The sequence below is a fragment of the Xiphophorus couchianus genome, chromosome 22 (genome assembly GCF_001444195.1).
Source record: "Xiphophorus couchianus chromosome 22, X_couchianus-1.0, whole genome shotgun sequence".
In the NCBI taxonomy this organism is placed as follows: Eukaryota; Metazoa; Chordata; class Actinopteri; order Cyprinodontiformes; family Poeciliidae; genus Xiphophorus; species Xiphophorus couchianus.
Window position 1 is genome coordinate 20995728 of NC_040249.1, and position 16570 is coordinate 21012297.

Consider the following 16570-nt stretch of genomic DNA (forward strand, 5'->3'; position numbering starts at 1 on the left):
GCAGCTTATTTGGGTTTAAAGTGACAAGACGCTTTAAAACAGCTCATAGGCAGAACTGATCAGACTAAAATCTCATTCTCAAGGAATAATTTGGTGGAAAAAATGTAATGAACATGTTTTGTATAGACCATTGACTTATCCTAACCTGTTGGAAGCATAATCAGTCACCCTAAGGGGTTTGTTTGCTGTTAGAGTGTATATAATCTCTGGGTTTCAGCATATTCCTAATAATCACCTACGTTTTTTTAACAGATTTAGCAGTTATACTTAAAGTTAATGGTTTAAACTCAGCATTTAGATTTATTTCTGCAAAATAGTCACCTCGTGTAATCTTCTGAGAAGGTTTTAGAAACAAGTCAGGTATGCTTAAAAAAAAGACAGATTTTTAGGATTTGGCTTAAGAAAAGTAGATAAAGGAGCTTTGTGTGAAGAGAGAGCAGCCCAGGGGAGGAAATACCCGATTTAGTAAATATTATGTGAATGTGTGTGATATACAGGAAGTGAGTTTTCAGGCTGAGGCACTCAGTTATTCTGGGAGCACACGTGTACGAGTGCTGGTTAGTTTATTTCTAAATGGTTTTAATGCTGTTTTTTTGCACAAAAATTTAGAATTTTGTTGTGCACAGGCGAGTTGTAGATGTTTGAGAGGGATGTTGGTTTTGGCCAACAGGCAGGAATAAAAGGCCACACAAATTCCTAAAGAGACAAGAGAACATGTGTGTCACTTTCACTGGGAGTTAGTTTCATTTTTAACAACATAACTCAGAGTTACTTAAACAGTCTGCTAAAAAAGTTTACATTGTGCAGATTTTTTTTAATTTAACCACTTAAACTTATTTTATACAATATTAGGAATGCATAAAAAACAAACAATTCATTTCCAAATTTTAAAAAATCTATAACAGCAGTCCTTTAGTGAATGTGTGATCATTTGTATATTAATTCACAAATTTTTTGCATTAACCAATTAACTGGATAAAAAAATGTGAAATAGGAAAATTTTTTTTTACAGAATTTGAACCAGGTGAAGCTAAAGCTATGACCATTTTAGGTGTTATGAGAGGAAAATATTTACAAAGGTTTTTTATATCATTATTTTTTCCCCTTGTTTTTCTAGTTTTAATCAGTTTTGCAGCGAAACCTAAAACTGCTGCTGTGCAAGTTACTCAGCAGGTTGTTGCTAGGTAACCAAAGAGTGAATGAGAGTTGATTCCACCAAACTTGCTGGCCATGAAAGGTTCAGCAGTTAAAATCTTCCGTAAGACTACATTACCCAGAATGCTATGCGGTTCTGGGAATTATTGAATAAGATAATTTAGCTCCAAATTATTATGGAGCTAAATTGGGGACATAAATTTTGTAAAAAGAAAAAAGTTTAAACAGAACAAAAAAGTTATGAAACTGAAAAATTATTCTGAAACTGACAAGAAAAGTTTTAAACCAAAAAAATAGATTTGAAGCAAAAAAATGCTTTCAGACTAAAAAAATTAAAATAGAAAATGAGGATTTGAAACTGAAAACAAAAAGTTCAAACAATTTTTCAGATTCTAATCTTTTTTTGTAGTTTTTTTTCCCTTTGAAACCTTCGCTCCATGTCTATTGATATTGATCACCTCTATATCTCGACATATATTGTTATTGATTTATTGTCCAACTGATTGAACGTTAGTGACTGGAACTCACCCTTGAAGTACTACTTATGCAACAATCAGTTCCCAAGAATTACAATTTCAAGAAGATGCGTAAAGTGCTGTATCATACACTAACATTTCAGTTTGTTTTCTTCTTCCTAACATCTGCTTGCGTTTTATCTGCCGCTTCCCAATTAGCTCAACACAGACACATCTGGTTAATGGACCTCTTTCCAGCCCTCAGCACAAACATTAAGTTCCTGCATCTGTCCTGATCTTTACTTCCTGGTTTCAGGCGACAGAGCATCGTGGTGAGGATCTGTGCCGGTGTTCTTGGTGAATGTTTAACATGCCCAGCAGCGTGTGGGTCGCAGCCTACAGAAGGAGGCTTTGTGAGCTGGCTGCCTGGCCTGCAGGGTGTAGTTCAGGGAGAGGTTGACCACACTGCGGCAGCTCAGGAATCTCAGGAATTAAACTGGATTTTGGGCCCGAAGGGAGAAATTGACTGTAGGTGAGCCCAGCGGAGGAGGACGTGGAGGGAAGATGTTATTCTGGGTGGATGTACAAGAGCTTAACGTGTCTGAAATCCAGTTTAAACTTCTTTACTTTCTTCTTGGCCTGAAGTTAAAGGTGCTCACTTACAAACAGCCAGAAAATAACCATACTCCCCATTTCTGTTCGCTGCTTTTCATATAGATCTCTCTGCGTTGTTTGTGTCCGGTGATGTTTGTGGACCCCAGCTGTAGTTTCCAGTACACTTGGCCTGTAATTGGTCGGCTGTTTTGTGCCAGATGCTAAATGCGTTTTAAAGAGAGGCACATGTGGTTTGCCGTTTGTGGTGCAACGGCAGATCTAAATACGGAAACAGCGTCTCAGTTTGGGTGTCATGGTGGGTTGGTCTGCTTTTACTCAAATGTTCAGGCTGTAAAAGAAAATGTTTGGATATTTTTTAGTTATCGTTTGGTTTGAATAGAATCGCCTTCAGCGGCAACACCCAGTAGCGGTTTCTGGTAATAATAATAAAAAAAGACCGCTTCGTCTTTTTCTTTAGCCGCTCTCTGCTCACAGTTGCTAGGCAATATAAATTACGCTGAGGCAGAGGCTAAACAGCTAGCTGAAGGCTAGCTCTGTCTGAATTCACAGCTTTTTCTCTTCCGGTCTTCGAAGGACACGTCCTACGTGGACCGGGTCCTTCGAAGGATGCAGACCCTGAATTCAGACACGGCTATTGTAAGAAACCATTTTGTGTCACTTAAAGTGTAATATAGTAAAAATTATTTGCCACACTTCACCGCCATTGCCACATTGCCTTAACTGCCGGTTTGGACCGGCAATGAACTATGGGATCTGGTAGGCCATGAAGGATACACCGGACCCATCCTTCACATCTGGGGAAAAGAAGGAGGCATAATTCCTTTTGTAAATAAAAAAAAATAGACATTTTTTTTCCCTTAAATGTATATGTTTTTTGTACAGTTTGGTGTTTTTTTTAAATATGTGCAGTTTTGAGTCTTAATACTACAATTTATCAATTACTTAATTAGTTGACAATTCATTAAATTAATTGATTCATCATGATTATTGTTATTAATCGTTTCAGCCCTAATTTCCAGTTTGGATTCATCTTTGTGTAATAAGTAATAAAACAATGAATCTGTTGTGATATTTTGTACACTTCAGGTTGGATGGAAATAATTTCAGAACCAGGTAAAGAATCAGATCATTTATGTTCTTTTATTGGTGCTAGGGCTGCATGCTCTTCCTCTTATGAGCAACAGAGGACTTTGCATTCATGGTAACTGGGTGGAAACCGCTGGGATGCTGTTTTTAGCCTCAAGGTGTGTGCAGGCAGAGGAGAATGGGATGGCGCCGCTCCAGTTTTCCTTTTGGTACTGCTGACTTCCAGAGAACCCGGTCAGGCCGGAGGCGGACACGCCTGGCCAGACGACCTCACTGTTTTCACTGCATGACCTTTAACCTACTCTTATTTTAGGTAACTTCAGGATGCTTGAAACTCTTTAAAATCGGGTTAGGTGATTTCAAGGTTTGGAAAGCGATTGATTTCTGTATCAAGTCCTTGAAACTGCACAGTTTTGTAATAAACTGCAATCTAACACTCAATTAAAAGTGTAAATTTAGAAAATGTTATTGAGAAAAAAACCAAAAAAGTGACAGACAATTTTTCTTTTCTTGTTTTAACGTTAGTCACCAAGATTACTTCTATTTACTTAGTTCCAAAAAAAAATACAATAAAATTTTTTATAATTTTTTTTAACTCTCTTTGTAAATTGATGTCTATTTTGTTTGCATAGACATCATAACCAATTTTATTCATGGTTTCAGTTGTGTGTGGTTTTATTTCCATTTTATTTATTGATTTGGGTTGTGTTTTATTTTGAAATTTTAAAATATTTACCGGTTCTGGTCGTAAATATTCTTTACAAAATGAAAGTTCATTGGTCTTTGAGTGTGTGAACTTTCATTAATGCTATTATCAATATATTACTTGAAAATATTCTCAAACAAGAATATTATCATTTATTGCAATAATTAGTGGGACAATTTATCACTAATAAATTGTGATAAATTTAGCGTGAGAGGCCTAAATATGACCCAAGTGGATCATATTTAGAGAGAAAGTTCGCTGGCAGGATGAACTTTCACCTTGAATCAGACCTCTGAAGAGCTGCTGAGGAGATTCAGACATTTGGTTCAGGTGTGTTTCAGAAACATCTACAAGTTGCAGTGAAGTAGAGCTCAACCTAGACACCCCGGCCTTAAATCACAGATAATCTGTCAGGATGAAACGTATGTAAAATTCCCCTGTAATCTTTTCTGATTTCATGTATATTTTCACATGTGGCAGAAAATCCAAACTGTAAATTTCCCTGCACATTCCTGCGTTTTCCACCCCTTCATGAATTTGCTGAGGTTTGGGAGAGCTCCCATCAGAAGACACTGGGCTTTGAGCCGAGGAATGCCAGAGGAATGCAGCGGATGAAGTCATGACTCCTTAACTCCAGAGCCGCCCCATCAGCCCTGAATGGGTCTGTGTACACTGCAAAAAATAAATAAAAATCTTACCAAGGAATCTGCCTTCTAGTGCAAATACCTTAGCACACTTGAAATAAGACAAAACTGACTTACAAGTAACTTCAGCAAGATAGTGGAGCCTTTTCTAAGTCAATAATTCCTTAATATTGATGAAAAGTACTAGATTCATTGGTAGACTAGTTCACTTATAATTGGGGAAAAAATGACTTTTTATAAGTGAAATAATCTTCCAATGGAACTACTACTTTGTCAACATTCAGGAATTAACTTAAAACAAGTCTTATATCATGCTGAAAAGCTGCTTGTAAATTAGTCTAGTCTTATTCCACAGAATGATAAATGAGTAGTGTTTCATATCGATTGATATCGAGATTTGTCAGAATTGATCATTGTTATATTTTTATGTCTTAAATATCTGAAATGCTGACAAGCTGGTGGTGTGATCATTCCTTTTTTATCCACAGTTTCACTCCATGCCTTTGGGGGGTTTTTTTAAGCAGTTATGAGTCACAGTGAAACTTTTGCACCAGTTACACAACAGGTCATTGCTAGGTAACCAAAGAATAAGTGAGTTGCTAGGTAACCAAAAAGTAAGTGAGTTAGTTGATTCCACCAAACTTGCTTGGCTCACCATGAGACTTTGAATGAATAAAGCTTTTCCTCTGCTCCCAGAATGCTGTGCGGTTCTAGATCGGAGTTCAGTAAATATTCAAAATATTGAATATTGAAAATTCTATCTGACAAATTTTTCTTTTTTATTTACAGTTTTCACCCCACTTTGTTTTTTTATTTTATTTTTAAGCAGTTATGAGCCATAGCGGCAAAACCTGAAACTGCTGCTGCGCCAGTTACTCAACAGGTCGTTGCTAGGTAACCAAAGAATAAGTGAGTTGCTAGGCAACCAAAGAGTGAGTGAGTTAGTTGATTCCACCAAACTTGCTTAGCTCACTGTGAGAGTTTGAATGAATAAAGCTTTTCTTCTGCCTATATCCCCCAGAATGCTGTGCGGTTCTGAATCAGATGTATTATCTATTGATATTGATCATCTGTGTATCACAATATATGTTGTTATTGACTTTTTTTTTCTAGCCCTATGATTTTTGGACAATATGGCTGAAAACATATCACAACATAAGGGTTTCATATCAATTTACATAAAATGAAAGTAATTCATGAAGTTTCTTTCAGAGAAGAAGATTGATAAATTGTTGTGGTATCACTTCATTATTGTCGGGGAAATCGTTGAAGATTAAAGATCCTCTGTAATGTTTTGTAGATCCAGCAGCTGGAGACGCAGGTGATCGATGCAGAGAAGCGAGCGTTTGCTGCAAACCAGCAGGTGAGGTTTAAAAACATCTTCCTGTGTGTTGTGAGAGCTTGGCGTCTTCACATGTGGTTATGTGCTGCAATCCCAGGTGAAGTGGATGGAGGAGAAGCTGAAGGCAGCAGACGGCCATCTTGGAGACTCTGAGATGCGTTTGTTTGAGCAGTGCCAGGAGCTGCAGGCCTTGGTGCAGGAGAAGGAGGAAGTGATCACCCAGCTGGAGCAGCAGCTGGAGGAGCAGGTAGAAACCCAGATCTTCAAACACTTTCTACTGTTTGTTTTCACTCAAAGCTGCAGCATGTAACTTTTATAAAAAATATTGAGCTTCTCTATTTCCTTGAAGACATGCACCGCTCCGACCAAAAATGACCAATCAGAGGCAGGAGGCGGGTCTTTGCACAGTCAATCAATCTCATGTTCAGCAACTTACAGTTACAGGAACATCGTTTTTCTGCCATTATCAGTGGCCATGCTAACTAGCCTTAGCATTCACAAAAGGCTATACCAGCTGTAGCGTAGCAGAGAGCAGGGGTGTCATGATTGATACCTCCTAGCTCTGATTGGTTGTTTCTGGTTACCACTGGCAGTACACTCTTTTCTCCACAGATTTTTGGTCTCATATTATACTGTTTTAATAAATATGTAAAATAATATTTTTATAAAAGTTTCACACTGCAGCTTTAATTTCAACAGAAACAGACTCGACTCCAGGATGCCAAGTCAGTGGAGGAGAAAGCAGCTAAGATCAAGGAGTGGGTGATGCTCAGGTTGTCAGAGGTAAGAATGAGATAAAGCAGAGACTTTATGCTTCAGAGCTAACAATGCGTTTTACCTAAGTTTGAGGTGGAGAACGCAGCATTAAGAGAAACCAACAAGAAGCAGGAAGCTCAGATCTTGGAGCTGCAGAAACAAGTGCAGGGTGAGATGCACCGACTCCTCGCTGCCACTGCATGTCCGCCGGCTGCAGGTTTTCCTCCTCTTATCTGTGTTTGTGCTTGCAGCCTTTGAGCAGAGGTGCAAACCCGGGGAGGCGCAGCGTCTCAGCAGCCTCACGTTTGGATGCTTCCAGGTTAGGGGTAAAAACCCCCAGGTCCTAACCGGGCCGGCGCCATGTCAGCGGACCCTCAGCACACAGGAAGAGATGGATACAACGCGTAAGTCTTCACATAGAGGAAACTCTTATTTCTCAATTTATCTAAACAAGCAGGAAGACACAGGCTTGAGAAAGCAGCAAAATGTACATTGAAGGTACGTTTATGTTTTCATGTATTAATTAACAACCAAATGAAACCTGAAACCTTTAGAACAGAACTGTTTTGCACAGCATACCTGCAGAAAAATGCCACTCACAACATGGCCGCAATATTGACGTATGATTGGACAGTTATGGTAATTTTTCTATTTCTGTCGTGCTTTAGACTTTTTTAGGACTTTTGGTGCAGTTAATAGGAACATTGGTGGTATGGCACCATAAATTAGAACATCAATAAAAGTGATTTATCTTAGTAAATTAGCAAAGAGTGAAATAACATACCCAGGTCAATTAACTGAAATAGTTTGAATTATTTTCCTTGTCATAAGAAAAAAATTGGGTTCATATTTAGCTTCAAATCAAATATTTGGGTTGCTAATGTAATATTTAACTTGTGAATTTGATATTTAGTCTGCTAACTAAATGTTTACTTTGTAGCTAAATATTTAGTTAAATTTAAATAGTTAGTTTATTTACTAAATATTCTACTTGAAGCTAAATATTTGGGTTGCTAGCTCTATATCTTCTTAGCAAACTAAATATTTAGCTAACAAGCAAAATAACTCAAAATAGGTTTAAAATAGGTAGGTTGTTAGCAAAATATTTAGGTAGCAAGCTAATTAAAACTAACAAACTAGTGACTGTCTGCTGGACAATTGTCAGATCGTCTCAATGTTTACATAAGTTGTAGCATTTCTGTATTTAAAACTTATTTTATTGGTGAAATATAGAATTTTTAAAAAAGATTATCAGACATGAAATGTAGCATTTGTCTGTAATTAATCTATAAAATGTATTGTTTAACTGAACTATGGAGATAATGAGATGCAGCAGTCCAGAGTTGTGCCACGGGGACCCAAATCTAAGACTGTTTTGTCAGGAAAATGTTATTTCTCTAGTGTTTTTTTGCTTCAGTGAAAGTTTCTGTCTGTTTGGCAGAGACAGGCGGAGACGTCCCCGAACAGAACCAAAGTGGGCTTGGGATTTCTCTGCAGGAGGACAGCAACTCACCAAAGAAAAGTCCTGAAAGTGCGTCAGAGGGGCAGGAAGTGTGTGAGGGCAAAGGTCGTGTCTCCGGGTTCAGCCGGCCCTGCAGCGAGAACTACCTGACGGCTTCGGACGACAGCAGCTCTCTGTTTGATGATGACATGCAGCGCGCCGAGCGACCTGTTTTCGGCCTGGTCCAGCTGTCAGACGCAGCACCGGCAGACGGTTTGAGCAGGGCGGAGGCTAAGCTGGAGGACTGCGCCTCCGAGGAGCTCAACCAGCGATTTCAGTCTCAGAGACTCGACTCCTCATCGTCTTCCAGCGAGCCGACCACGCCCAGTCCTATCCTCACGCCAGCCCTGACGCCGAAGCGACCCAATGCCCCTCGGGACCCAACAGACAACCCGGCTTCCCCCAAACAGCCTCGTCTGAGGACCCCCGCGCCTCTGGTGAAGAAACATCTGAGCCAGCCGCCCGTCGGCAGCCAGGCGGCGCACGGACAAACACGCAACGCGCTCAGCATGCTCCGCCCCCTCCGGCCGCAGGAAACTGACCTGGACCTGGAGAACAGCATGGAGACGGGAAGGGAGACGCCTCAGAGCTCACCGACATCCAACCAAACGTCATCCGAGTCCAGTTCTGAGAGTCCGGATTGTGACGCCTCAGGGCCCTGCAAACCCCCGACTCCTCCACTGCACAGACTCCCGTCCTGGGTACGGCTGCAAAAACACAAAATCTTACCAAGTTTTTTTGGTCCAGTTTCTAGGGCAAATTTTCGCACACTTGAAACAAGACTAAACTAGATTACTAGTATCTTTTCAGCTAAATTTAGGAACTTGTTTTAAGTCAAGAATTTCTTAAAGTTGACCTATTATGCTTCCTTGAACTGGTTAGAGAATTGCTAATATCTGTGAGAACACATATAGCTACCTCTTGTAATAGTTCAAACACCAAATATAACTTAAAGGTGACCTATTAAGTTTCCTGGAGCAGAATAGGGTAGGTCGATGGGCGATACAAAACATGTTCATTATATTTTATGCACAAAATAATTGTTAGGTAGTGAGATTTCAGTCTGCTCAGTTCTGCTTATGAGCTGTTTTAGGGCCTGGTGTCCCTTTAAATCCAAATCAGTTGCTGGCCACGTTCCCCAACTCTACGTTTACACTTACACGTGAAAATGGCTCAAACCGTACATGTTTGAAAAGCAGAAGTGGAACCTCCTGCACAACCATCAAGAATGCATCTAGTGATTTCTAACTGGGAAGTCAAAAATAAATCACTCGTCTTTTCCAGTAGCCGTTGTACAGTGCATACAGCAGTAAAACTAGCTTAACAAGTGCACTTGAGTTCAACTTGAGTTGCTAGGTAATGGGCTGGACTTGGCTGGGGTTGCTAGGTAAGTCCCCTTTAACCTTGATGAAAAAGAAATTGTTCCACTGGCATTTTATTTCACTTACAACATATTAATTATGTATTGCTATTAGGGGTGGGCATTTATTGTATTATTTATTATTTATAGTGAAAAATTTATTATGATAATAATTTTGATTTATTGATGTGTCAATAAATTTCAATTAATAATGTTAAAACAGGAAGTTCTTTCTAACTAGTTATCCGCACGTGCTCAATGTTTCCATGACTATCTTTGTTTACACCTGTTTCTGTGAGGTCAATAACTTATAACCCCCACACTGAAAAAACACAATATCTTAGTAATTTGGGTCTAGTTTCTAGTGCAAACATCTTAATACACTTGAAATAAGACAAAACTAACTAAAACTAAAGTAACTCTTTAGCTAAAGGCTTGTTTTAGGTCAATAATTTTTTCCCTTGATAAAGCTTTTTGACGTTTTATGCTCTAAAAGTTGCTTATGTCCCTCGCAGGAAAGTCGTATCTATGCTGTTGCTAAGTCCGGGATCAGACTGTCTGACACGTCTTGTTCGGGTCATCCCAGCAGAGGTAGGAACCTTTGAGAGAAACCCTTTGTTTCTCTGTTATTCTAGGAGAAACTGGGAACTTAATTTATTTAAATGTACGTTTTTCAACCATTTTGTCCAGCCCTAAGAAATTATTAAAGCTAATTTAATCTGTTATCTGGATTAGAAAAGTGATGATGTGTTGGGATTGGGAGGCTAATGATTGAAAACGTTGACAGACTCGGGTGTCATCCCTTCAGATCCCTCTCTGCAGGCGTCCTACCCCGCCTTCGTGATGTACACGTCGCTCATCTATAAAAACATGACGGCTCCTGTCTACACCACGCTGAAGGGGGTGAGTGCAGCCGGCTCTGCGCTGATGGGCGGCGAAGCAGAACGGACTCTTAACCAGCCGGTTTGTCCGCAGAAAGCCACCCTGCTGAGCTGCAGCCCGTTCTCCGACGACTCGTCCAGCTCAGACAATTCCTCCAGTTCAGGAGAGGAGGACGGATCCGTCTGCAGCTCCCACAATTCCTCTGGGTCCAGGAAGGACGGGAGCCCAGGAAGCCCACGCTGCCTCAAGAGAGGTACAGAGAGGGGTATGGGGGTCAGAGGTCAAAGCTGCTGCCTGAAGGAGCCCTCATCACCATCCATCCATGCTACCATCCATCCTCAGCGACCGTTCATCACATCATCCACGTAGCCAGCCATCCTCACTGATCAGTCATCCAAGCCACCACCCGCCAGCCCGATCCAAGCAGCCACGCATCCATCCAATCCATCCACCATCCATCTAACTCATCCATCCTCCATCCACTATCACCATCCCACTATCCATCCATCCATCACTCCACCATCCATCAATCACCACCATCCAGCCACTATCCATCCCCATCCACTATCCATCCACCACCCCAGCCAGCCACCAGCGGAGCCACCCACCCAGCCAGCCACGGAGCCAGCCAGCCAGCACGGAGCCAGCCAGCCACGGAGCCACCACCCAGCCAGCCACGGAGCCAGCCAGCCAGCCACGGAGCCAGCCAGCCAGCCAGCCAGCCAGCCAGCCACGCAGCCAGCCACGGAGCCACCCACCCAGCCAGCCACGGAGCCAGCCAGCCACGGAGCCAGCCAGCCACAGCCAGCCAGCCAGCCAGCCACGAGCCAGCCACGGAGCCACCCACCCAGCCAGCCACGGAGCCAGCCAGCCAGCCAGCCAGCCAGCCAGCCAGCCAGCCATCCAGCCAGCCAGCCAGCCAGCACTAGCACAATCCATCCAGCCACGCAGCCATCCACGGAGCCACCCACCCATCCATCCACTTATCCATCCATCCATCCATCCATCCATCCATCCATCCATCCCATCCATCCATCCATCCATCATCCATCCATCCATCCATCCATCCATCCACTTATCCATCCATCCATCCACTCATCCATCCACTTATCCACCCACCCATCCATCCACTTATCCATCCATCCACTTATCCATCCATCCATCCATCCATCCATCCATCCATCCATCTGATGGTCCATCTCTCTGTTCATCCATCTGTCTTTAGCTTTATCAATTCATTCTTGGTTTTTGCAGATTCCATATTTAACGTTTTAACCACTCATCTAATATCTGTCATGAAACATGAGGTATTTGTATTCAAGGACTCAGAACTTGCTTCAGTTTAAAACATGATCTCAAACATTAAAAATGAAATTCTTTGTTTTCCATTTGTTCATCGTTGCCTCACTTGTAAATCCTCTGAATGTCTTGCAGCCGTGTCCGTGGCGTCTATGACGTCAGAGAGTGACTATGCCATCCCTCCTGATGCCTATTCCACGGACACAGAGTTCTCCGAACCCGAACAGAAACTCCCCAAGACCTGCAGCTCAGCCAGCGACAACGGCAAGAGTGTGAGCCGCACTTTTCAGCACATAGCCTTAAACTGTACTCAGTGGAGGAAGAATTTACTGCACAATCTAATGCTGAATTCTTGTAGTTCAGTAGGATTTTTTGAGATGTACTTTTGCAGAATGTAGTTTTTAAACTGTTGTGTGTCTTAGGAGCCAATGGAGAAGTCAGGCTATCTGCTGAAAATGGTTAAAACGTGGAAGAAGACCTGGAAGAGACGCTGGTTCGTCCTCAAAGATGGAGAACTGCTCTACTATAAGTCACCAGTGTGTTACAACCTCAATATTAATATATTTGAAACATATCTTCCTTTGCTAGATGTTTATGGACCGACTAGTTTAACTAAGAAATTCCCTATCATTTCTTTATTTTCTAGTCAAGACGAGAAAAACAAGCGAGCATGCTAACAGGATGAACACCAAACAAAAATAACTGAAACAGAAATGTTTAAAAGCAGCAAAAAGTTCTCGTATTTGAATGCCTATTACAACAGGCATTTATTATCACTTTTAAAGGGGTCTCAAATATTTTAATTGACCAGTTTGCTGTACATCAACTTCAATCTCCTAAGCCTATTTGGAAGTGTGTAATTGTGTAATAATTGTGGTTAGGACAGGGATAAACTTGCATTTATTTATTGTGAAGCAGACCTATGAGCTTTATTTTGAAAGTCTCAGGTAAATCCAGTTTTATAGAATTTTTTTTGAGCCTTTCGGTGAATTTACACTCTATTGTGTTCTATTAGTTTATGGTTGAAAGCCAACTTGCTGAGTTTTAGCAAGCAGAGACCTAGAAAAGGCTTTGTCTCTGGTTGCTATGGTGATTCCTGCTTTTGGCGGGAAAGCTGGAAGTTCATCAGACAGACAAGTAAGAATTTAAGACTTAGACAGTCAACATATGACAACTATAAGTAATAGTTGAAAAAAAATCTTGAATCTGGCACTCAGATTGTGCCAGACAGAGACATTTTTATGTGTCTACATTGTTTTATTTAGCAGATATGACGAGTTAAAGAGACTCTTCACTTCCAGTTTTGAGTGGATGTTTCACAGGAGAATTATAAACGGGAAGGTTGGTGTGAACTCTCCTTAAGCCTTTACATCAGTGTGAAACATACTGGCTGAAAGGCAACCAAAATATCCATATTCTGCTGCATAAAGTGTGCATGAGATGAAAAGAGTGTGGGATTTTAAACTAAAAAGTATTTTCCAGAGAGTGTGATGTCATTACCCAAAGCTGAACAGTTTGTGGTTGAAATGTAGAAATATTACGAAATTCAAACTCTGATTGTGTAAAAACCATAAAAGGCATCAACATGTAAATTCATTCAGTTAAAGTTTGACTATTGGTGATTTGTTTAAACTTTGATTAATGTTTCTACTGTAATATGTGACTGAAAATTGGAGCTTCAAAGAAGACTGACTTTGACTTATTTTGGCAAAATCCCATTGGAAATAATTTTTTTTCCTTTCATGAATTTTTAAAATAAATACAATGTTTCCCTTCTAGAAATCAAACTTAAATATACTCTGGCTTTATCCTTTTAAACTGCTTCTCATCAGAAAATGCTTTGTGTGGTTTTTATTTAACCTAATGCGTCCCATTAAACCATCCGTCTATAATCTAGTTAGAAAAACATGTTATTGGTGTTATAATTATCTTAAATATGTAAAGTTGACTCTTTCTCCAACAGAGCGACGTGATCAGAAAGCCTCAGGGCCAGATCGAAGTGAACGCGAGCAGCAGCATCACCCGTGGAGGCGGCAAGCAAGTTCTTCAGGTATTTGAGTTTAAATGAAAGGTTTTAACTTCAGTCCTCAAAAACATAATGTTTTTATGTTTTTTATACTCTAGATTATGACGGGGAAGCATGTGTATTATCTGAAAGCGGACTCTCCTAACCTGCTGGAGGAGTGGCTGCACGTCCTGCAGAGCGTCCTGAGGTTGAAAGCTGCCAGTCCTCTGTTCACTCAGCCAGACATCCGTCCCATCATGAAGGGACTTCTCATCAAGGTCCGCAACTATTTACTCACATACTCCAACACTGCATGGAATGAACAAATGAAGGATAAGATTTCATAGCCCTTTTGACTTTTTTATTATCAAATTACATCGTCCTACAACTGCTTCCTGTCCTCTTCTTTGTTGTTTCTGACAGTAGTAACATTTGGTTATTGATCATGTGACTCGTGTGATGCGAAAAAAGTGTTTCCATTGCAGTTTTGCAAAATAAACCAACTCTGACACGCCCAATTAAATCGACATGTTTCTATTAAAGCCAAACTCTTAAATTGATGACCTACAAATAATGGGGACCCGATTGGAAGTACAAAAGCATGGAAAAAGTTAATTTTGCATAATGGGTTTGCTTCAAAGTTTGTGTCTGTAATGTAACAAAATGTAAATAAGTTTATGGGATATTAATCCTAATTTGAAAACCAACTTGTGTATTTACCAAATTATTTGTTTATATGTTAGATTTTAGCAAAGGTCTCGTAACTCTTCTATTCCAGGTAAAGCACGGCTACTCAAAGCGGGTCTCGTGCGCTCTGATCGGCAAGACGTTGTACTACTTCCGCAGCCAAGAGGACAAGGTTTGCTTCTCCATCACTCGAGATCAGTGGCGTACACAAACATTTCGGGGGCTTGGGCCTCAAATGGAAAAAAGGGCACCTTGTGGAGTACAGGGAACCACCAGCTTAAACATATATATTCGTCTCAGGTTCAATAGGTTGACTTCACATCACACACTCTCAGATTCACTGTATTTATTCTAAGAAAGAAGATCAAGTTGGTGGTAACATTAGTCCAGCACCAATTGGCCTACTTGCAAAGAAAACACAGCTGCAGACGGCAACAGAAAAGGGGGCGGAGCTGTCAGTTAGTGGTTGCTATGGTAACCACCAACTGTCAAGAGCAGCATAACAGAACTTATGTAGCAATAAAAATCAGTAGAAACCAAATGAATTTGAAGAATAAATAAACCAATTTTGACAAATTTGACAACTATAATATGGTTAAGATGAAACTCTGTTTCGTAGAAAATAACTTGAGTATGAATAGTTATAGTCTGTCTGATTTATACATTTAATAAACAAAATATAGCAACGCAATAGCACAGAATATGAATGTAAGAAGTATAAATAATCTATACTTCTGCATGTAGCCAGTATGACATACAACAGGAATTATTCCTAGAGTTAAGATTAATGACAGTAAACTACAAGCCCTGACAAAAGATGATAAAATGATTAATATATTTTTTGTCTTGTTTCTTGTACAAATATCTTAGTATGTTTGAAAAACAAAACAAACTTACAAGAACATTTTTCTCAAGATAGAGGAGCTTCGCTTAAATAAATAATATCTTAATATTGATTTCTAAAAAAAGTATTGGTTCCGCTTGCAGCTTATTTCACTTATAACAAGACATTTTTCTGATGTTACAAGTGAAATAATCTGAAACAATCATCAACATTAAGAAATTATTGACTTAAAACAAGCTGCTATATTATGCTGAAAAGTTACTTTAAGTTAGTTTTGCCTTGTTTCAAGTATAATAAGATATTTGCACTAGAAACTAGGCCAATAGATTTTGTGATTTTGTGTGTCTGTGTATGTACTTGCACAAGACATAAAAACGTGGAAATGTATGTTTGTTGTCTGGTGGTCTAACCCAAACTATGCCTGCTTCCAGTTCCCTCTGGGTCAGATTAAGTTATGGGAGGCCCGGGTCGAGGAGGTGGCTGGGTCAAAGGAGTCAGATGATGAGCTGAAAGCTTGTGGGCGGAGCTTAGAGGCGGCTCCCTTTACTATCGCCGTCCACCCTCAGGAGCAAAGCCCAACATACTTGCTAATCGAGTCCCGCCATGAAAAGGTCAGCATCTGAAACTTTAACAAAATTTAAGTATTTAAATAGTTTGGAATAATATGAGAGCTTATATTCTTAGGATGTTAATATGTGTGTTTGTTTCTTTGTTGTTTTTTTTTAGGATTCATGGTTGTACCATCTGTCTGTGGCAGCAGGTACCACTGTGGGTAAAGTTGGCACCGAGTTCGAACAACTGGTGGGAAAACTCTTCCAACTGGACGGAGACGCAAGTGAGCAACTTTTATTAAATGGATTTCAAGTGCAAACGCTACAGTCGCAACATCCACTCATCCTGGGCCTGAATGTTGTTTAAATTATGGGCCTTATTTTATTTTAAAGGGGACCCTATTGCATGTTTTTATACTTCCATTTGGGTCTCTATTGCTTCTGAAAACAGTCCAACCACTTAATAAAACCACCGAGCCGTCTTTTGTCTATAAGTTAATGTTTTTTGGTGTCTGGAAAATGAACTGTTTCAAAAACCCCTCAACAGTTGAGTCACACTGCTCTGTTACCTAGCAACCCCAGCAGAATTCCACCCGTTACCTAGCAACTCAAGCTGAGCTCCAGCACATTTGGTCAACTGGTTTTACCGCTGTATGCGCTGTACAATGGCTGCTGGAAAAGA

At 40.3% G+C, this 16570-nt stretch overlaps 1 protein-coding gene across 2 annotated transcripts in view; it reads left to right on the forward strand.

The window, feature by feature from the left end:
- Positions 1-16570, forward strand: part of plekhh2 (pleckstrin homology domain containing, family H (with MyTH4 domain) member 2) — a 33940-nt gene that overhangs the window by 6801 nt on the left and 10569 nt on the right. Inside the window, exons 3-18 of one of the 2 annotated variants that reach the window (XM_028007582.1) lie at positions 5962-6024; positions 6101-6250; positions 6703-6786; positions 6847-6928; positions 7011-7163; positions 8207-8961; positions 10136-10211; positions 10429-10523; positions 10596-10755; positions 11937-12073; positions 12224-12337; positions 13765-13851; positions 13926-14084; positions 14585-14665; positions 15769-15948; positions 16064-16172. In XM_028007582.1, the coding sequence (XP_027863383.1) occupies positions 5962-6024; positions 6101-6250; positions 6703-6786; positions 6847-6928; positions 7011-7163; positions 8207-8961; positions 10136-10211; positions 10429-10523; positions 10596-10755; positions 11937-12073; positions 12224-12337; positions 13765-13851; positions 13926-14084; positions 14585-14665; positions 15769-15948; positions 16064-16172 (2485 nt within the window). Of the gene's footprint in view, positions 1-5961; positions 6025-6100; positions 6251-6702; positions 6787-6846; positions 6929-7010; positions 7164-8200; positions 8962-10135; positions 10212-10428; positions 10524-10595; positions 10756-11936; positions 12074-12223; positions 12338-13764; positions 13852-13925; positions 14085-14584; positions 14666-15768; positions 15949-16063; positions 16173-16570 lie in introns of both variants that reach the window. The other variant, XM_028007581.1, reaches the window with a different exon arrangement.